The sequence below is a fragment of the Pelodiscus sinensis genome, chromosome 4 (genome assembly GCF_052426305.1).
Source record: "Pelodiscus sinensis isolate ZL-2025 chromosome 4, ASM5242630v1, whole genome shotgun sequence".
Lineage (NCBI taxonomy): Eukaryota > Metazoa > Chordata > Testudines > Trionychidae > Pelodiscus > Pelodiscus sinensis.
This window is the reverse complement of record NC_143055.1, coordinates 107,774,325-107,796,949: the sequence shown is the minus strand read 5'-3', so window position 1 is coordinate 107,796,949 and position 22,625 is coordinate 107,774,325. Positions and strand designations below refer to the sequence as shown.

General features: G+C 44.7%; 1 protein-coding gene across 2 annotated transcripts; it reads left to right on the top strand.

The window, feature by feature from the left end:
• The first annotated feature begins 12,619 nt into the window (after positions 1-12,619).
• Positions 12,620-18,853, top strand: RPL34 (ribosomal protein L34). Of its 2 annotated transcripts, none has more exons than XM_025182718.3 (5): positions 12,620-12,747; positions 13,373-13,445; positions 13,525-13,624; positions 15,189-15,292; positions 15,390-18,826. In XM_025182718.3, exons 2-5 carry the CDS (start codon positions 13,381-13,383, stop codon positions 15,427-15,429), a joined length of 309 nt encoding a protein of 102 aa, XP_025038503.1. In that variant the 5' UTR covers positions 12,620-12,747; positions 13,373-13,380; the 3' UTR covers positions 15,430-18,826. The 2 variants fall into 2 exon arrangements, with proteins under 2 accessions (XP_025038503.1, XP_006119354.1); XM_006119292.5 differs by having other exon boundaries at positions 12,631-12,747; positions 18,728-18,853.
• Positions 18,854-22,625: the final 3,772 nt, after the last annotated feature.

Sequence of the window (22,625 nt, the reverse complement as noted above, 5' to 3'; positions counted from 1 at the left end):
GAGTAAGGACTTTCATAGCAGTCAGTAGAAATATGGACTGAGTGAGGCCATTAATGAGAAATGAGAGACTTTATAGTACATGCATATGAATAAATCACAGGATGACTGTGCAGTGCATACAGCATTTTTCCAACCCCCCACATATAACTCAAGGACTGTGAATAGTAAAGGAATCTGGTGGGGGGTTTTTTTAATCAAGAGGAAGAAGTTTAGAATCTATTTGAAAAGGTGCTTAAATGTCATGCTGTTCAATATGGTATCGTGAAGTCAAAGAGCTTCTCTATACATACAAATTATATAGCTTTAATTATACGGGTATAGCTACAGATTAGATGCAGTTATTATATTTGTCTTACTATATATTTTAGAAATGTGCACCTGTCTGTCTATCTGTGAATCTGTTTTTTCAAGAACTCCTTCTAAATGGTAATTGCTAGTACCACCAAAATTTGATATGGAGCTTCCTCTTCTCATAACTTAAAGCTAGATCAGAGTTTTGTTTTGCCAGGACAATAAGATGTGCCTGGAATTCAATTGTTTCTCATAAAATTGAATGAGAGGGGTCTGGTAGAAGGGACAGTTATACCGTATAATGACCACAGGGGGGCAGCAAGGGGCCAGAAATGGGGACCATGACAGCTATAACTCCACTGGCCAATAGGGAGCAGGGGTGAAGAAAGAAATAGCTATCTACAATATATTTCAGAGAGTTTGCCTGATTCTGTGTCTTTCTAGCTGTGTGTCTGACTGTCCCTCAGCTGGGGGACATGCACCCCTCCCCAAGTCATGCCCGCTGCAGGTGCAGCAGCCATGGACAGATGCATCTCATCTGACCCCAAGCTACTGCAGTGAGAGAGGACTGGGGTTGTCCTCTCTCCCCGGGGAAGTCTGCACACTGAATACCTTATGCTCAGGCCCACCTCAGAACAATGATTTCAATGAAGAATAACAAAATGTCTTTGAGTTAAGTCTCCAAGCAATGCTGGGTATATGTTCTAGTACTAGCATAAAGATGTCTTAGACCAATGTAGTTTGTAGGGGGGCAGAGTTGTACTGCTTGAATTATATCTGTATAGTGTAAATCTATAATTTGATGGAAGATAGTTTTAAAGTGGAATAGCTGAATCCACATGAGAAGTTGCTATGTATTACTACAGTAATAAAAACTTACACCCCTAAATAATACAGTTATACCAGTCACAAAAATTGTATATAGAAGAGCAAAATCAATAAATGCTACTGGTCCATTATATATAGTACATCATCTTACAGGTTTTCCTCCCCGTTGTTTTTCATCCCCTTCTGTCTAGTCTAGTGAAGTGTTCTCTGGAAGTTGTGCGCTTGTACGACCACTCGGGAGAAATTCAAATGTCACCCAACTGATTAGCAGAGTGCCCAAAGCAAGGGGTTTTTTTGTTTTTACTTGTGGTGCACATTTGCACATGCCTCAGGGCACATAAAATTTTATTCCACACCTGGATGGAAAAAATCTGCACATGGAAGGAAAAGATTAGAGGGACTATTGATATAGTGTTTCCTCTGCCTGCAGGTATGTTGCATGTATGAGGTGTATTCATCTCTGCTGATGCAATGGGTACAATTTATAGCCACACCATAACAGCAAGAGCTAACACAAGTGAGCGGGAATTCAGTTTAGAACAGAGCAGGCAGTGTTTGCACAGCTATCTTTCTGAGAACCCTGCCAGTGGATAGCAGCATTAAACTGTAGCTGCGATTCAATTGGTTCAACATATTCTCCAGTTTGTTTTGCTCTTCTCTGTTCCGTACTTATTTGCTTGCACATATGGTACTTGCTTTCCCCCTCTCCCTCCATGTTTTTTAGAATTTTTGTAGACTAGATGAGTGAGTTAAGGAATGAATAAGAGATTAAACACTTGTTGAGTCTAGGGCTACGTCTACACTGCACCCTCTTGCGGAAAAGGAAATGCAAATGAAGCACTCATTAGCAACGTCTTGCACTTCATTTGCGTGTACTCTTCCGATGTTTTTTGTGGAAGAGGTTTTTGCGCAAAAAAATGCAGTGTAGACAGGTCTGATTTGTGCAAAAATGCAGAGGATTCAAATGAGGAATAAGGGTTCTTGCACAAAAGGAGTTTAAAGTGGTGGTATTTTTTGGCATTAAATGCTATGTTGTCATGATTCAAGATGTCATAAGATGCTCTTAAAATATTTACAAAGTACTTAAGAGGCCTGGTTCAGTAGGGAAGCTTGGCTGCACTTTGCTGGCCAATACTAAGTGCTGTTACTCATCTTTCTTCATATACAAGACAAATGAATGAAGAATTTGGAATTACTATGGGGATTAAGCTTGGGAACAAATTAGGTGCTGTATAAAGTGCACTTCACCTTCATCAAACACAAAACAAAATACAGGTTGACTATCGCTAGTCCAACACCCTCTGGTCTGGCTACATCTGTGGTCTGGCATGTTTTTAGTCTGATGCTCACTTATCATGGGTGTGGCCAAGATTCCCATGGTTCCATAAAGTTTGTTTACAGCCATCAGTCCTGGCTCTCTGTGTTCTGTGCTCCTATTTAGCTCTAATTTATCTCAAAATGTCCCAGTAAGTAGAGGAAGCATTGGCAATGCTGCTAGACAATATTGATCTCCCGTGGTTGAGGAAATTCTCTGGTTTGGCACTAGTGAGGTCCTGAGGGTGCCAGACTGGAAAGATTCAAGCGGTACTGAGCAGATACTGTTGGATGAGACCCTCATGTAATCAAATAAAAAATATCTTTATGAAAAAGCTGTCATAATTTTTGTCTGTATATGTGTATGTCTCTCTCTACCTGGTGCTCATCAAGATAGTATCTCAGGACATGTCTCTAGTAGGAAATTATTTCGAAATAACTTCCAAAATATCTATTTCAAAATAAACTTATTCTCCCAGGAAAGTAGGAGTTATTATTTCCAAATAACCAGCCCCTAATTTTGAAATAATGGACTTGGTAGTGTGTACGCTCTGCCTTTTATTTCAAAATAAGGGCAGATACTTCAAAATAACTCCCTAGTGTAGACCAAGGGTCAGTGTCTATTACTCCTGTCATGTAGTGAGACTGTCTGATCTTTAGAAGAGATTTTAAAATCCACTAGGATGTTCCTCATGCAGATATCTTCCCTATCCATCTCTGAAGAGGGAGGGTTTTCAGGTTTGCGGTGTGTACAAAAGAGTGTGGTCTGGACATCATGTGAAGAGAAGGCTCTTTAAGGAAATAAGATTCACACAAATCCCTTGCTCCCCTGAGCAATGCACCCAGGGACATCACTAAAGGAAATGATTTGATGTGATGCTTCTTGCCTCCTTTTCTCCATTGAGCAGCTGTGCTGCATGTGACTATCACCCCTCAGCAGCACACTATGCTAAGGGAAGTAGAAGCTGCAGAAAACATGTGTGCTATCAGCCACAGTGCCTCCAGAATGTTGGTTGAGCACTGTGAAGTAGTGAGCACAGTAAAGGGAGGGTTAAATCATTGACCATCACTAATCTGTTCAACACTAGTGACATTCTGCTCTCCTAAGCTCCTACTTCAGGTATGATCCAGCAAACTAGATACTGCAGGCTGGACCTCCCTGGTCCGGCACTCTCGGGACCTGACTGATCCCAGATGAGGGATTTTGTCGGACTAGGGAAGGTCATTTCTGGCCTCCCGACTGCCATCCCCCTCCAGCCCTGGCTTGACTGCTGCCCTTCCAGCTGGCTCCCCACACTTGCTGGCCCCAATGCTCTGTCAGCCCCTGCTGCCCTACCAGGCAGCCCCACCATCTCTGCTCGCCGAGCTCCCGCTGCTGCACCAGGCTCTTGCTCTAGCACCCAGCAGCCCCACTGCCTGTGCATGCTGGGTTCCCACTGCAGAGCCTGGCTCCTGCTGCCACTCAGGAAAGCCCCACAGCCTCTGCCCCGGGCTCCTGCAGCCCTGCCTGGAAGCCCTGCTACCATGCATGGGGCTCCTGCTGCCTGGCCAGCCCACAGGGCGCCGGGGCGCTAGCCCTCCACCGGGACTTTCTGGTCCAGGAACATCCGTGGGTTGCTGCAACAGAGAGTCCCCATTAAGAGAGTTTCAATCTGTATTACAAAAAAGGTCACAATCAACTAATGTTCAAAGATGCTTTTGCAAACTGTTTGACAGTCCTGTTAATTGTAGAAATTAAACTGCATGTGGTTTAAAATAGGGCAGCCGGTATACATCAGTGCAACTTTATTTACTTCAATACAGCTACTTCTGTCTACACATCAGTTGAGTTTGTGACCCAAATTTGCTAAGTCTAGGTAGTATGAGTAACTACTGTTTGCTAATAAGATGGCAAACTGTTGCATTTCCAAACTATTTCATCAGTAATTTAATAGTGTTGTTCTTTAACAATTGGATTGTTACTTTTTTTGTATTTTGAGCATGATTAATTTAATTTAATTTAATTTAATTGGTTTCCGTACTCCCTTTAGGGTTTTGGACCCTGAAATTTCAAATTAAAATAATTGCTCTGAAATTCACTTGTGTAAAATGTGCTTCTTTTTCAAATGCACACTCATATCTAGTTCAGACATATTTTCAATTTCTTTCATGAAGCAGGACAAATCTGGTGCCTATAATTTGCATTTAAAAAAGAGTCAATAATTAACCAAAATAATAATTATAGATATAAAACAGGGAGAATTCTGCACAACAAACTGAGCTACAAATCTATAAATAAGGCTGTGAACACACATCAAAGGTTTCTATATACATGCTACTTCCCAGAGCAAAGCTCAAGTGGCTAATGATCACATCAGAACCTTGAGATGTGTGTACAGGTCCTTTGAAAATGCATACAATATATTTTATTTTTTGTAATATTGTTTAAACAAAAGTAGAAGAGAACATTTCATGGCTTACACTGATTGCGTGAAATTTTTGCTCCCAGTGAAAGAGGGGGGCTTGCATTGAAGTCAATGCTCTTTCTTCAATCCTATGCAAAATTTGGCCTCAGAAATAAAATACAACTAAACTGTATCAATTACCATATTATCTACAATGCGTTGTCATATGTTGTGTGAGGAACATAATAGACATTGTATTGCACACAGGGGCAGATAGAATGCAACCCCCAAGAACACACAGCTCGGGAGCTGGAGGAATTGAAACATATGTTTTAGACTATGTTGTTCTTTGATGCCTTCGTGCCCCACAGTGGGATATGAGCAGGATCCGTGAGGGAGGGAACAAAATGAAAAACATGGATCTTCCTGTTGCCAGCTAGCCACTAATTTCAAAGTGAAAAGGCCAGCCATGCTTGTCAACATAATCTTCAACCTGTCAAGGCCTTAATGTGAGGGATGTGATCACAGACAAAGGTCCAATTGAAGAGACTTGAGAAACTTAATTCAATGGGGAATTTTAAAGCAAGCATTCCTTTCTTCAGTAAAGATAACATGCTCCATTGCCTAGATCAGTGGTCTCCAACCTTTTTAAGCACAAGATCACGTTTTGAATTTAAATGCAATCCAAGATCTACCCCAACTATAAACACCCTTGCCCCACCTCCTTCCCTCCCCTTCTCCGAGGCCTCACCCCTACTCACTCCATCCTTCCTCTCCTGCCCATCCTCACTTTCATCAGGCTGGGGCAGAGGGTTGGGGTGCAGGCTCTGGTCTTGGATTAAGGGATGTGGAATGTGAGGGGGCTCTGAGCTGCTCTTGGGGCAGGCAGTTGGGATGTAGGAGGGAGTTCACTGTTTGGATGCAGGGGTGTTCAGGGCTTGGGGTGCAGGAGGGGGTTCATGACTGGGGTAGGTGTTTGGGATGTAGGCTCCAGCTGGGCACTGCTTACCTTAGGTGGCTCCTGGTTGGTGGTACAGTGGGGCTAAGGCAGGCTCAGCCCTGCCCTGGCCCTGACCCACTCCCTAAATCAGCCAGCAAATTTCCTTCCAAGTCCTGTTGTGTCCCCCTCTCTGCTTTGTGGAGAAAGGATACAGAGTGGGAGGGGGCACCTTGACATCAGCACCCTCCTATCCCTCCCCTGCCCAGCAAGCAGGAGGCCCCCCAGGGGAAGGGGAAGCTTCAAGGCAAAGGGGGGATGGCAGATGAAGTGGCAGCACTTGGTAGCCTCTTGGCCAAACCAGTCAGGATCACCTGTCAGAGGCTCCAAGATCTACTGCTTGGTGACCACTGGCCTAGATGCAATCGAAAATTGATAGAAATCATTTTCCAAAATAAATAAGGAATTAACATCAGACTTACCTGGGCAGCAGGTACTAGCTGCTTGAGTACTCTCATTGGTTGTTGGGAGACCATCTGAATTTCTCCATGCTCAACTCTTACTGCTTCCTAGCGGCTGTCCCGCGCTCTGTAGTGCATGTGGGAGGCAGTACAAGGTCAGATTGGGGCCCCTTGCTCTCTGCTCCAGTGGTTAGGCTATTCCCCTGGGTTGTAATAGATCCTGGTTGAAATCCTCTGGCTACCTGTTCAGCAGGGGTTTGCACAGGGATTTCTTGCCTTTTAGATGACAGTCTGCCCTTGTGCACATTCCTCTCTTTTGCTCAAGAGGCTGCTGACTTCTTAGCATGGCAAGGGGATTTGGACAGGGATCACTCACCAATGACTCCCCAGGAGGTGACAGCTTCCGATTCATACCCCTCAAAAGAGCAGGGGAGTGCCTGCCACAACCTGGGCCTGTATCCTGATCACAGTGGACTTGAGCGAGGGGGTTTACTGCCCAGCAGCCGTTCCTCTCTAAGTAAGAGAGCAAAAGGAGCTGCTGATCAGCTACAATGGCTATGCTCCCACACACCAGAAGCCCTCCTGTCTGGCAGATCACGGTTTTCATCCAGAAGCACTCACACCCCAGGTGAGCACCCTAAACCCTATACCACAGAGGGCTTTGGAAGCTTAATGTATAGTTAAAGTGGAACACTTGAAGGTACTAGCATCTCCTCACCTCTGGGCAGGTACCCAAAGCACAGGAACACAGGGGCACAAGGGTTAAGTAGCCCAATTCTCATTTGCTATTTACTGAATGCGGCCAGCCATCAACAGAAGAGGCCTCCAACTCTGACCTCTTGTCAGCACCTAGGCCGTTCATCAACTCTCTGATCCCTTCCCAGGGAGCATAAAAGGGATTTGAACTAGCACTTAATTGGCAAGCACCCAAACCCCTGGACTACGGAGAGACTCATAGGGTGCTTGTGGCTCTATGACTATTTGATCATTTAATAACAGTGGCCCATCCTCAAAAGGATACAATGGGGGAGCCAGCACATGGGAATACCTCCTAGTGCAGCTCTTAGGCAGTCACTTGTGAAGTAAGGGTGCTTCCGGTATCCCAAAATAGCATTTTCTGCGTCTTGACAGCACGCCTGATATTTCAAAATAGCTTTTGAAATAATGGGCGCGCTATTCTGATGTCCCTGTAAACATCATTGCACGAGGATTAAGGGATGTTTCAGAATAGCACTCTATTTTGAAATTTTAAAAAAGGTAAAAAAAAAAAAAAAAAAAAAAGCTATGCAATTTGCATAGCTCATTTCAAGCTAAGGGTGCAGTGTGGATGCATCCTAAGAGACCAACAACCAAGACAGGGATATAAACCCCATTTTCCCACCTACTAGGCATACAAACAACTAGTAAGCTACCCAAGGTTGTTTATTGGGGCTTTGGCCTGATGAATATGTATTGAAAACAGAGCAGTTTCAGCAGAAAAGAGTAAGGAAGGCCACAGGTCACAATAGTGCCTTTAGCTCAGTGCTTAGGCCATTCACTTGAGCGATAAGAGACAAAGATTCAAATCCCTTCTCAGCAAGCATAAAGGGAAATTTGAACTCCATGCTAAGCACACATCCAAACTGCTAGACTCCACACTACCCTTTGATGCCCATGAATATTGAATTTAAATATAACAACTGCAGCAGAACAGGATGAGGCAACAAACAGCAGACCCACCTCATTGTCCAGCAGCCAGATGTTCACTGTAGAAACAGCTGCTCAGGTCCCATCTCAGGAAGGAGTTGAACCTGCATTACCCCCACACCTAGTTAAGCTCCCAGAATAGGGATGTTAAATTTAGTTTAATTGACTAGTCGATGGATTTTCCATCGACTAGATCAGGGGTCTCCAAACTACGGCCCGCGGGCCGGATGCGGCCCGCGAGGCCCTCTCATCCGGCCCGTGGAGACCTTTTTGTCTGGCCCCGCCTTCTTCCGCGTGCTGGTGTGACGAGGCGACCCCCGCCCGTCCCTGGGGCACCGCCGAACGGGCCCTTCTTGCCGCGGGGGGGCCCTGTCAGGGGTGTGCGGCGTGTACTCACGCCGCGCCGGGGCAGGAGAAGCGGGCCGCTCCGCTGACAAGCGGCCGCGCGGCGGCAAACGGCGCAGGGGGCGGGGGTTAGCACGGGCGGCGTTCCCCCGCCCAGACTGACAGGGCAGCCGGCCAATCAGGGGGCAGGATGGGCGGTGGTGGTAACGCCCGCCCGGCGACGTGCGGGGGAACGTGAACCCCGTCGGGAACTTTAAAAAGGTGACCCCTTCCGCCCGGGGGGGGGGGAAGGAGTGAGCGGTGGCAAGCAGGAGGGGAGGACAGCGTGCAGAGGAAGGGGAGAGCAGGGGGAAAAGCCCCCCCCTTCCGGGAGAAACGGATTCGCAGGCGAATATTCTGAAGAGGAAACATTAAAAGCAACAATCTCTCTACCATAAGTGGATATATTTGCACACTATATTCAGGTAAGTTTAACTTAAGAAATCATAAGAATTTTTAAAAATTGTTTCGGGTCATTTGCAGCTATTATTGCGACAAAATTAGTTCGCATAATCAGGTTTTTTGAGCGATATTGTGTGCAAGATACTTTCAGTTTCATTATTTATTCATGTTGAATTCACTTTATTTTAGTGCCCAGCGATGGCCGAGAAGAGGAAAAGAAAAATAGACGATGAGTGTCGGCAATTTCAAGAAGAATGGAGTTTGAAATACTTCTTCATCAAATCCGGCGAGAAAGCATTGTGTGTGATTTGCAACGAAACCGTGGCTGTGATGAAAGAATACAACCTGCGCCGTCATCATCAAAGCAAACATCAGGAGAAATATCTACAGTTGAAGGGTAAAGTCCGTGCCGAAAAATTTTCTAAATTACAAAATCAACTCACATCTCAGAGGACATTGTTCAGTAAATCCTCAAATGAAAATGAATCCTTAACTAAGGCCAGTTATAAAGTTGCCTACGTCCTGGCTAAAAGTGGCAAACCCTTTACAGATGGTGAAGTAGTGAAGGAATGTTTGTTGGAAGTGGCTGAGAAACTTTGCCCAGAAAAGTCAAAACAATTTGAAAATGTAGCTTTGGGTGCGAATACCATTGCCCGCCGTGTTGCAGACATGGGTGAAAACATTGTGACTCAAATAGCGAAAAATGCAAGCAAGTTTCGCCATTTTTCAATTGCAATGGATGAATCGCTGGACAGCTGCTCCACCTCTCAACTGCTTGTGTTCATTAGAGGTGTGGATGAAGACATGAACATAACACAAGAGCTGGATTCCCTACATAGCATGTATGGCACTGTTACCGGAGAGGATATATTCAATGAGTTGAAAAAAACATTTGCTGATTATAACTTGGACTGGACTAACCTCAGTTGCCTGACTGTTGATGGAGGAAAGAACATGAGTGACATAAAGAAAGGCTTGGTTGGACAAGTGAAGCAGATGTGTAATGAGAAAAACATTATACAACCAATGTTCCTGCACTGTATTATTCACCAGCAAGCTTTGTGTGCTAAATATGTGGACATTAGCAGTGTACTGAATCCTGTGGTGAAGATGGTGAATTTAATAAGGTCACATGGGCTCAACCATAGAGGCTACGTCTACACTGGCCCCTTTTCCGGAAGGGGCATGTAAATTTCACCTATCATAGTAGGGAAATCCGCGGGGGATTTAAATATCCCCCGCGGCATTTAAATAAAAATGTCCGCCGCTTTTTTCCGGCTTTTAAAAAAGCCGGAAAAGAGCGTCTACACTGGCCCCGATCCTCCGGAAAAAGCGCCCTTTTCCGGAGGCTCTTATTCCTACTTTGAAGTAGGAATAAGAGCCTCCGGAAAAGGGCGTTTTTTCCGGAGGATCGGGGCCAGTGTAGACGCTCTTTTCCGGCTTTTTTAAAAGCCGGAAAAAAGCGGCGGACATTTTTATTTAAATGCCGCGGGGGATATTTAAATCCCCCGCGCATTTCCCTACTACGACTCATGAAATTTACATGCCCCTTCCGGAAAAGGGGCCAGTGTAGACGAGCCCAGACAGTTCAGAGACATGTTGAAAGATACAGACACAGAATCGCAAGATTTACCATATTACACAGCAGTAAGATGGCTAAGTTGTGAGAAAGTTCTGAGCAGAGTATTTAAGTTAAGAAAGGAAATAGGTGACTTCCTGGAAAGTAAAGGCAAGCCACAGCCATTACTGTCTGATGAAGAGTGGGTATGGAAATTGGCTTTTGCTGCAGACATAACTAGTCATTTAAATTTTCTGAACCTAAAACTACAAGGAGAGCAAAATCTAGTTTCTGATCTATACACCCACCTAAAGGCCTTCAGATCTAAACTTGTCTTGTTTTTGGAACAAGTACAGGCCAACAACTTGACGCACTTTCAGCAGTGCAAGGTCTTCATGGCTGAAGCAACAGCTGAGTTCCCCACGTCATTTGCATGCGAGATCATCAAAGACCTCCAGCTGCAGTTTCAGCAGCGGTTTTCTGACTTGGATTCAAAGGCAGAAGAAGTGAGATTGTTTCAAAACCCATTTGAAGCAGATGTGGCCAGTTGCCCAGATGAACTGCAGCTGGAAGTCATTGAGTTGCAAGCAAATGACCTCCTTAGGGACAAGTTCAAAATAGGACTGGTGGGTTTTTACCAGTTTTTGCCCAAGGAAGACTTTCCTAATGTCAAAACTTTTGCATCAAGGTACCTTTCAATCTTTGGAACAACATACCTGTGTGAACAAACATTTTCAAGAATGAAATATGTGAAGAACAATTTGAGAACAAACTTGTCCGATGATAATCTCAGGTCACTGTTGATGTTAGGGACAACAAATCTAAAGCCAGAAATGTCTGCTATTTTGGCATCCAGGAAACAATTTCACCATTCACACTAATACAGGTGTTCATGTGTAGTGTATCAATGTGTTATTAAATAATAACTGAATAAAATAATATTAAATAAATAATTAAAAACAACATCCATGTTTTGATTGTTTTTTATTTGGACCTCAAGTGTGTAGTCGGCCCCCGAACTGCTGTTTGATAGTTAATGCGGCCCTCGGGCTGAAAAGTTTGGAGACCCCTGGACTAGATGATAAGCGGGGAAGCTGCAGCAGGGTTAGCTCCCAACCCCGTGCCTGGTCCCAGCTACCCCCCTGCCTCTCCTGCCCTCCGTGGAGACAGTGCTGGGGGAACCGACTTTTAAGCCAGCTCCCCCCAACACCGGCTCCTGCTCCTCCCACCCTTGCTGCCTCTGATAGAGGCAGAAAGGTGGGGGGAAAGTGACTAGTCGACTATCCGATAAGCTTTTGCTTATCGGATATTTGAGTAGTCAACTAGTTGCTTACATCCCTAACCCAGACTACTGGACTACAAAGGGATTCAGCAATTAGGCCTTGCCTAATTACTACTTAATAACAATGGCACAGCCTCAAGGCACTACAAGGTACAACTACCTTAGTCTATCCCTTATGTCCCTGCGGCTATGTCTACACTGCTATTTTTTCCAGAAAAAGATACGCAAATTATGAACCGCAATTTGCATACCTTTTTCCTCTTTTTTTTCCTAACAGGTTTTTCCAACATTTGGCTTGTCTACATGGGGCCAAATGTGAGGAAAACCTCTTTCGGAAAGAGCCCATATTCCTCATAAAAGAGATTTGTTTTGCGCAAAAAAGCCCTGATCGTGAAAATGGCGATCGGGGCTTTTTTGCGTCTAGATTGGCCACGGATGCTTTTCCGCAAAAAGTGCTTTTGCGGAAAAGCATCCGTGCCAGTCTAGACGCTCTTTTCAGAAAATGCTTTTAACGGAAAACTTTTCCGTTAAAAGCATTTCCGGAAAATCATACCAGTGTAGACGTAGCCTCAGTACTCTGGACCCATGCTCTCAAACTCACACCCCAACCCCCTGCCCAGATAGAGACCCTTCCCAGAACCTGAACCCCTTGGTCCCAGCCCAGAGCTCTCTCCTGCACCCCAAACTTCTCATTTCTGGTCCCCTCCACATCCTGCACCCCAAAGCAGAGCCTTCACCTGCTCCCGCCACCCAACTTCCAGCTCCCCTAACTGGAGCCCAAATCCCCTCTCTCGACCATTCCCAGGCCTGGTGAAAATGCACACGTGAGGGAGGGGGAGGGAGGTGGAGTGAGCAGGGGCGGGGCCTTGGAGAAGGGGCGGGGCAGGGGTTGGGTTTCTGCCTGCAAATAGAAAGTGAATAGGCACCCTAGACAGCGCAGCAGAGCTGGTGCCTGCGGGCCGCTGAGTGGTGGGAAGCCGACAGGCGCCCAGCGGCGGGGAACTGCGGGCTCCGGTCCCGTCTCTTCAAGACCCCGCGGCCCCCACCCGGCTTCTTCTCTTCCGTACATTATGGCGGCGCCCACACTGCGCCCGTGCCAGGGGGCCGCCATAAGGAAGCTTGACTCACCAGGCACGGCTACTACTTCCGGGATTTTTCGGTCACTATTTGAACTTTGACCCCCGCCCTCTTCCTTCCTCTTCCGGTCCCGGCACGACCAGGTAGGGTGGCTTCTAGCTCCCACTGTGGCTTGGGGGCAAGTCTGATCCGCTCCCATCCGCGGGTTGGGGGGCCCAGGCGGCCCCGGGCGGCGTTCGGCGCGGATAGCGGGCTGTGGGGAGCAGCGGGAGGCCGATATTGGGGAGCGGGCATCGCGTCGCGGCCCGATGGAGCCTCGGGACTGGGATGCCCCGTGCGGGGACCTGGCTGGGGCTTGCGCCGGCTGTTGGCAGCGCGGGCCCCGGGATTACGGGGATGGATATTCGGGAGCTGGGTCGCGCCCGACACTTGGCTGGGAGGGGCCCGCTTCTGCTTTACTCGGGGCACTGGTGTAGGCCGGGAAATGGGGCCCCTGAGGCCTTCTAGTGTCTCCTACGGCTAGGAACGCAGGGAGCTGATGTGGGTCTGGCGCAGGGATTGCTACCGGGCTACTGCTTAGTGGGCAAGAGACGGTAAACTAGCAGTTGCGGGCGCTGTGAAAGGTACAGCCAGCGCCACTGAAAGTAATATGATAAACTGGTAATGCCAGATGCTTTTTGTTGTTGCGCAAATTACCCAAAAGAGTTTTAAATTTAATAGTGAAAGATGGTTGTGAATCTAATGCTCTTTCTCTTATTCTCTATTTAGATATAAAAATGGTTCAACGTCTGACATACCGTCGTAGGTTGTCCTACAACACAGCCTCTAACAAGACCAGACTGTAAGTAAGCTGGAGTTTTGAGACTTTATTTGCTTGAATATGATTTTACACTAATTGCATGTTTCTGTGATGCACACAGGTCCCGGACACCAGGTAATAGGATTGTTTATCTTTACACCAAGAAAGTAGGCAAGGCACCAAAGTCTGCATGTGGGGTGTGTCCAGGAAGACTTCGTGGTGTAAGTATTACACTTTTACCGGGTCATTTTACCCCATGGCCACATACTTCAGCTATTGCTGACTTGTTATATGATGGTGTGTTTTGTTACTGGTTAAGTATGTTGCTGTGTGCTTTTCCCGTTTAATCGATGATATTTACTTCATGTGTGCATTGAGGATTAGTTGTTTAAACTCTGAAAACTTAAAAGCATTTTAATGTATAGTAGTGCTGTTGGTTTATTTTGGTTTAAATTTTCACTTGCACTAAATAATGGGTATGTCAGACAATTATTTAATGATATCCCTTAAGTTAACCAAGTAAGCAAAATGCTACTTAATATCTGTCAATTTCAATTATCTATGGAAATATTTTTTCCATTGGTTGGAGTGAGGAGATGAATAACTGTAGTAGGAAATTTCATAATGTAGCTTTAGTGATATTTTCTGTTTCTTGTATAAAATCAAGTGGTTCCTTAATTTCTTGGATAGTGTGAGGCAGAGTCTTTCACTGTAGTCATGTAGCTTTGTGTCTAGATTGTACAATCAAAAGTGAGTTGTAGGAACAGTATTTTATTAAATTATGTAGCAAAAGAATAATCTTATTAAATAAATAGATTTAATCTTTATTTTCACTATAGTGCTAACTACCCCCTGAAATACTTGAAAGGGTTTGTAGGTTCAGCTGCAGAAGTGTTAAAAGTGACCTTTCAAAGGATAATGCATATTCAGAAAGTCATATTGTGACACTGTTATCTTCTCTGATTATGCCATTTCAGAGGAATACCACTGACCACTGTTAGATCTAACTGATGTCTCTGTTGTATCTGATAAAAGACTGATATGTTTGGAAAGAGAATATTTGGGGTTTTATTTGTTGTGGAAGAGAGTCTCATTTGTTTGTAAATATATGGATTGCTTGCTGGAAGATAGCCAGTACATAATAGCCAAATGTCACGTTTTCAGTAAAAGCAACTGTAGTACTTCCTACAATATTTTAAGTAATTACAAATGAGGAAGGAAGGAAAGTGGTCTATTAACAATACTTATTACAATGTGCTCTACATTATGGTTGTTTGGTGTAGACTATAAAAGATGACTTCAGGAGTCACTCTCAGGTGATATGTATGTAATACAAATGTCCTTAGTTGTATTACTAACACCATTTTGAGTTATTTAAAAACTGATAATCTTAGAATTTATTTTACAGTATAATTTTTGTTTCACTTCCAGGATCTCTTTTTGGTTGCAATTTCTTCAGTATAATACATACACTCGAGCCCAAACATTTAACTTCCAGTTGCCTACAATGTGCCTGTATGATTTAGACAGACCTTGGACCAATACATTATTAAAAGAGGGACTCTGGTAATATTGCAGATAGCTGTATCTTGTAAAAACATCTGTTATGCATTCAGCAGCAGTTGACTTGTTTTCAAGAGAAACTAAAACTGTTTAACATGGTTTGTGCTTAGTCTGAAGAGACACATTTATATAGCCTGGTTGATTTTCTTTTAATATGAGTAATAGCCAAAAAGTATGCATGATTATGAACTACTGTGTTTGACAATTCAATTTTTCATGTAGGTTCGTGCTGTGCGCCCTAAAGTCCTTATGAGATTGTCAAAAACAAAGAAGCATGTTAGCAGAGCCTATGGTGGTTCCATGTGTGCTAAATGTGTCCGTGACAGGTAAATTTAAAGAAAGCTAAGCAACTTCATCAAAAGGGGGGAGGGGGGAGATATTAATGTTCACATATCACTAGTAACACATTCTTCTACTTTATAGGCCAAATTTTTCAGAGATGGGTACTAAACATTCTTTTTAACAATGGATTTCTCTTGAGTGACTTGGACTAGGTAAACATGAGACTGTGAAACACAGCAATAATGTAAATGCATGTATATAAAAAAACTCTGGTTTCCAATTGGTTCCTGTTTCTCCTACCTTTTTTATAAGGCTTTTGGAGTCTTCATTCTAATTTATCATATAACATGACATCCTTCCTGTATAAACTTATATTTTGAGTTCTGTTCTGAATACTGATTAATACAGGAGAGAGAGTTATCTAAAAAAAGCTGTAATGCTTAAGCCAAGTCTGTTTAACTAGTGCCGTATTTTTAAATTATCTACTACAGTTTGCTGTCTTTTTAGGGCTTGCCTTCACTAAGGGCTGAATCAGTGCTTCTGTGATCAGTGCAGGGGCATCAATTTAGCGAGTCTGGTTAAGATACCGTATTTTCCAGCGTATAAGGTGACTGGGCGTATAAGACGACCCCCTCATTTTTTAGTTAAAAGATAGGGTTTCGTCTTATACCCCAGCGCCCCTCCGCCTCCTTTGCTCCCGGTGTCCCTGGTCTGCCAGAGCAAAGCCTCAAAAGCGCGGCACCCTGCTGCCGCTTCGGCTTTGCTCCCGGTGCCTCTGGTCTGCTGGGGACCGTCTCCAGCAGACCAGGGACACCGGGAGCAAAGCCTCTGAGGACGCCCCGGCAGCGGGACAGCCCCGGCGCGCCAGGGCTGCCCCGCCGCCGGAGCCCCTCCGCGGCTTTGCGTATAAGACGACCCCCGATTTTTGGGGGATGTTTTTTAACGTCAAAAGTCGTCTTGTACGCCGGTATATACGGTATGCTAAATTGATTGGGAGTGCGTTCTGTGGATTTCTGTAATCTGCCTCAGCAAGAGGCAGAACCTATGTAATTGCATGGAGTTAGCGAGACAAGCCCTTACTTACTCTGCATACATAGCAGATACTCCTACAACTCAGGGGCTGCATCTAGACTGGCATGATTTTTGTGCAAATACTTTTAACGGAAAAGTTTTTCCGTTAAAAGTATTTGCGCAAGAGAGAGTCTATACTGGCACGTGCCTTTGCGCAAAATATTTGCTTTTGCGCAAAAGCGTCAGTGCCATTTTAGCCATCGGGCTTTCTTGCGCAAGAAATTAACGTTGCTGTCTACACTGGCCCTCTTGCGCAAGAATACTTGAGCAAGAGGGCTTATCCCTGAGCGGGAGTGTCAGAGTATTTGCGCAAGAACCACTGATTTTGTACATTACAAAGTCAGTGGTTCTTGCGCAAATACTCGCGGCCAGTGTAGACAGGCGGCAAGGTTTGCGCAAAATCATGCCAGTCTAGAAATAGCCAGGGATTATAAATCTGCCTCTCTTGTGTGAATAGTGAATAAGAATATATATATATATAAGTTGACATGTTAGCTTTTTTTATACTAGTCACCGAACCCCCTTTTACTTGCACTTTGAGCATCTCAAGTGCTGATGTAATGGCTTTGCTCTGCAGATACATTTTACATTACACATTAGATTATAGCTGTCTTAATTAATCTTAAAACAAAGTACCAATGTGTATTAGCCTTGTCCTAGATATAACAAAAAGGTCCCTGGTACAAAGAGCTTCATCTATGCACATGCTAGAGAAATATGAGTCCAGATCTCCAAAGTTAAAAAGGTTTAACATGCTATTGCCTGCTTGATCTGTACTATTAACCATTGATAGCAATTTTTCACATTGAGTACTTTTAAAACTGAATGGAAGACATCAGGTGTGTAATGGATATAACACTTAGTTGAAAATTTTCTATGCTAAATACCAAGCCAAGAAGGCGCCAGTTCTCGGGGGGGGGGACCAGCTTTTAAGTCAGCTCTTTATGAGCATCAGCTCCTGTGGAGCCCTCACCCGCCCTGTACTGCTGCTTCTGATAGAGGCGCAGCAGTGCAGGAGTGAGGGGCAGCTGGGAGTGAGTACATGTGGGAATCTGCTTTCAAGCTGGCTCTGTGTGAGGAGGTCACAATATCAGGGTGGTTTTGTTAATGGGTTACAAATGGTTCCCTAGATCACACACACAAATCTGCATATGGCACTGGAGGGAGTTGAAGTGCAGAGGCAACATCAGCTCCTGTGTCCATACCACCCTTCTAGACTCTTCACCCCAATCGCCTGCCCCAGATCACAAGCCCCTACGATATCCCTCTGGGCCTTCTTATACCCGTACCCCTCCCAGACCCAGTCCCCTGCGGTATATATTTGTGTTTGGGAAACCATCAAGCAAGCTATCTGGTGACTTGTAAGCATGAAATCCTGTACATAATAGGGATGTAGATGACTACGCAATTAACCGATAAGCATGGACTTATTGGTTAATCCTGACACCCACACACACACGCCCCCATATCAGAGGCAGCGTGGGCAGGGGAGGCGAGCGCCAGAACACCAGGTCTGTATTCACCCAGGTCTGTGCCTCACCCACCCTTGCAGCGCTGCTGCGCAGGGTCAGAATGGCAGGCAGGAGCCAGTACACCTGGGAAGCCAGCTTTTAAGCAGCTTTCCACGCATGCTGATTCTGCAGACCCATCTCCCTCCCCCACCCCTTGCTGTTGCTTGGAAGGGGGCAGACAGGAGCCAGTGCTGGGGTAGAATCCGAGTTCCCTGCGCACAGAAGCTACTCTAGCATCTCACGGAGCAACTTCTGTCTGTGGTGAGCTTGGACTCCCCCGCAGACAGAGTGTGGTCGTGGAGCATCCTCTGTCTCTGAGAAGCTGGCTTTTAAACCCGCTCCCCTCATGGACTGGCTCCTGCCAGTCATCCTGCATTGCTACATCTGATAGGCTGCAGCATAAGGTGGCGGGGGCTCCTTGGGAGTAGGGCCGGGAGTGCATTGGCTGCTGGCCCTGGGAATTATCAAATAGTCATGTAGCTGCTAAAATTTGATGTAGTTACATGACTATTCAATTACATGCTGTCTAACATCCCTAGTACATAATGACCATGTCCAGCCTACAAAAATAACCATGTTTAAATGTGACTGGTCTCAGTCTGTGCATGAAGAAGGTGTGGGAGTGACCCTGAAATATCTAGACTTATGCTATTATCTGATGTGTTTTCTGCCCATAATGTCAAGAAGAATCTGATGCCAGCAGCATTTTTAAATTCAAATGATATGTGTGGTATATTTCAGTAGTGCTGGTAATGGTGAAAAGTGGAGGTAGAGGTGTTTAAACGTAGGTATTAGGTATCATTTTGTGCTTAAAAGCTGGGTGTAGAGGAATATACATATATTATTAAAGCACACCTTATATATTCAAGAGCTAATGAAGCTTTTTTTCCTCCCTAGAATCAAGCGAGCTTTCCTTATTGAGGAGCAGAAGATTGTTGTGAAAGTGTTGAAGGCACAAGCACAGAGTCAAAAATCTAAGTGAATTTCTGTATTGTCTGCTTAATAAATGAAAACTCAACTTTTCTTGTGTCCTCCACCATTTTATGCACCTTCAACATAAGTGTCAAAGCTAGAAAGCATCTTCACAAGGTTTGCTAAATGCAAAAATAACCATTTAGTGTTGTAGTGCAGTCTTTGCTCACAAGTCCAGATGTTCTCTGTTGCAGTTTCAACAGCCACTGTAGCTACTCTGAAGAGCTTTAAAGTCACTGCACAGACAGGCTATGCAACTTTGTAATGATCACTCAAATCTCTGCAAGTGGGAAGAATGAGATTTCACTTTTCCCCCTGCAGTTCTCTTCTCCCCCTTTAGCACCCCCCCTCCCCACACACCTCCCTGTGTCCCTAAATTGCAATAGTATAAAAGAGTCAGTGAGCTTCCTGACTTCTCTGCAAGCAGCCGAGATAGGAAGGAATTCTACTGAGCAGGGATTTCACCTTTGTTTTCCAGGTTAGCCAATGAGAAGAACTTTGGAGAAGTTGCTTAAGTGGTGGGGTTCTGTTCTCAAATGTTTGTTATGCATCTCCTTACTCAAGTTGGAATGTGTCATTGATCCTCCACTCTGAATACAAGTTTTTGGTGTCTGGAAAGATGACTGGTTACAGGATGCTGACTATAGAAGTGTTTTAGACCAGTGATTCTCAACCTTTTTTTAATAAAGTACCCCTTTTTAAAAAAATATACTCCCAGTCTAACCCAGTGCCCTCACCCCTCTCCCAGAGCAAGGCACCCCCAGTACCCTGGCTCAACCCAGTGCCCCTCCCCCAGAGCCAGGTAGCCCCAGATTCTTTTATTAACACCGTGGGTCTCACTGGAGCTGCTACCGCAGCAACACACTTTTCCCTCCAGGTGCTGGGGCGTGTGTGCAGTGTCCGTAAATTATCCAAACGCACAGCTCCGAAAGACAGTCGAACATTCCCTTGAAGGCAGGTGCTGCCGCCCCCTACCTGAATTCCAGACATTTTTTGTGTTTTAAAAAAGCTGGCCAGACAGCAATCTAACATGGGAAAACAAGGACATGTCTGAGGAAAAATCAGACGTATGGTAACCCTACTTTTGCAGGGCCCACTCCCGCTGCCCTGCCCGGCCCTGCCTCAGCAGCTTGTCTGCAGGCAGCAAGTGGCCCGCCAGCGCCAGGCTCTCTGTGCACTTCCACCCTAGCCAGGTGCCCACCTAGCGTGGCACCAAGGGGCAAATGCCCTCCCTTGCTATGCCACTGGCCAAATCCGTGCCCCCTTCCAACTTGGAACTGCCCTGTGTCTCACTGGAGCTGCTGCTGCCATGTGCTTTTCCCACCAGGTGCTGGGGTGTGTGCTCAGAGCGGCTGTTAACCTCCAGGCAAGCAGCTCTAAACATTCAATTTGACAGGTACATGCCGCTGTCGCCGCCCCCTCCCTGATCCTCTGCAGAGCAAGATCCTGGATGCTTTTTGCCAAATTTCACTTGTATTGACGTACCTCTTTTGAAAATAGGATTTGGACATGCAACGTTGAGCAGAGCAGTGTGTAAGAATACAACCTTCCTTTAAAGGTGATCTCCAAAGGGAAAAATGGGTTTGTGCATTTCTTTTTTGTAGGGCTTATTAAAATATCCTTAAATAATACCTTGCTCTTACAGAGTGCTGTTGAGATGTAGATCTTACCCCTATTTCCCCGCTGTCTTCTTTTTCTTTTAGCTTTTACCTAAGTAATTCTAGTTCTGTCCAAGTCCAATTTTATTCAGCTGTAAGGTGCCTTTAAAAGCTCTTCCTTAAAAGCAAAGAACCTAATTCCTTTCTATAGTATATCCAGCCTATATTCAAATATGGAAGAGGAAGAAATAATTTGATGTAAGGATGTTAAATTGTGTTTAGCTAATTGAGTAGTTGATGGAATTCCTATCAACTACTCAATTAATTGATAAAGGTGGAAACTGCAGAATCGCAGTGGGGTTAGCTCGGGCTGGGAACTAACCCCACTGCCGCTCTGCCTTTTGAATGTAGTAAGAGCTGTCTGGGACTCTGCTGTCCTGGCTTGTGCCCAGTCTCCCACTGAACCTCTGCCTCCCCTCCCCAGTTCTGGATCCTGCTCCCTCCTTTGCTGCCTGTGATTGATAGAGGCAGCAGTGGGGAGAGAAGCAACTAGTTAAGTAGTGACTTGACTACCTGATAAGCCTAGTCTTATCGGGTAGTCGACTACTTCAACTAGCTACTTACATCCCTAGTTTGATATTCAAAATTGACAAGTAGGGGGAATTCTTTATTTTGAAGAGGCCCTGGGGATCATTTATTGGAAGAAAAATGAGCAATGTTAAGGACGTGGTCAGCCATGGTCCTTTTAATGGAGAATCAAAGGTTATGTCTCCATTTAAAATCCTGAATAGCTTGGTGGCGTATTAACAAAAGAGGTGAAACTGTCTCTGTCCTCTAAGAGAACTGCCTTTCCAGTCTGCTAAGGCAATGAAAACAGTTTTGTTAATGTTTTCAAATTAATGAATATACAGTTCTTTAGACTGTGAATACTCTTCAGGCAGGATGCTTTATTATATGTTTGTACGGTGCCTGCAGGCAGGAGGGAGAGAGCGGTGGTGGCCCAAGCCTAGTTTAAATCACCACCAGAGTGCTGGGCTACATGTTCTGGGAAGCAGTGAGGGTTGGCTGCCTTCTGCTCGGCCCCTTTCACGCTCAACCCCACCTGTTCTGGGAGCACAGAGCCAAGTCTCCCTACCTTGCCGAGACGCTTACACAGGCTATAGGTGTCCGTACCTAGTAATAACAGAATCAAAGACCATATAAAATAGCAATAGCTCTACTCATTTGAAGCCCACTTGGAGAGCTTTTTAAACACTAGATATTAGCAGAGAGATCTTGCCCTAGGATTGTAACATTAACTAAATTGTCTGAGCAGCACAGTGTTGACTATATTCAAGTTTTCAAGGTTGAAGTTCATATTCACTGTCTTACTGTTGTACAGTTGCAATGGGTCTTCAATAAGCTGAAAAGAATGGGCTTCAAATACAAATGCCCCAGAAGTGGTTTTTCAGTTAGCTATAATTCAACATACATGATTTACATTAATCTTTGTTAGATTACATTTCCTTCAGGACTTTTGGGGCTAAAGGGGAGAATGGTGGGAAAGGGGTTGATATTCATGGTGATCTTTCATTTTGGTTTTTTTAACACCAATGTAATTGCTCAATAATGAACAAGCAGAAAGCAGTGGAATGTAGTGATTTGCTCTGAATGTGTGTGTGGGGGGGGGGGGAGGGGGGGGGAGATTGGAAGGAAAGAAACCAATTATACAAATGAAATTTGACTGAACAACAAAGGCAACTAAAAATCTGTTTCCATGTGTGATAGTTTGGCTAATGACAAAAATAAAAATAGACAAATTATCAGGAAAATCATAAGGCAGTTAGAAGTGTGTGGGGTTTTTTGTTTTTGGTGGGTGGTTTTTTGGTTTGTTTTTGCTTACATTAATGACAGACTGAAAGCAGCCAGCTGCAATTTAGATATAAAGGCAGTTTTTAGAGCTGTAATGTACGTCCTGACTAGCAATGTCTTCAGTGTAGTCACTATATTTAATTATTTAGAGAGACAAGGTATGTTTCCTTATATAGCAAGCCTTTTAAATGCTTACAAAACTAAGTAGTTGACAGTAACGGGTAGGACTTTGATTTACAAGTTCTGTTGCTTCCACTATGGAATCAATTTACGCTTCTTGAGTGACAAATATTCCTATTTAGTGAACTCTTTACACAGCTATAAGAAGACATAATCCTTACCGTTATCCTGCTGTTAATTAGAATTTTGATGTT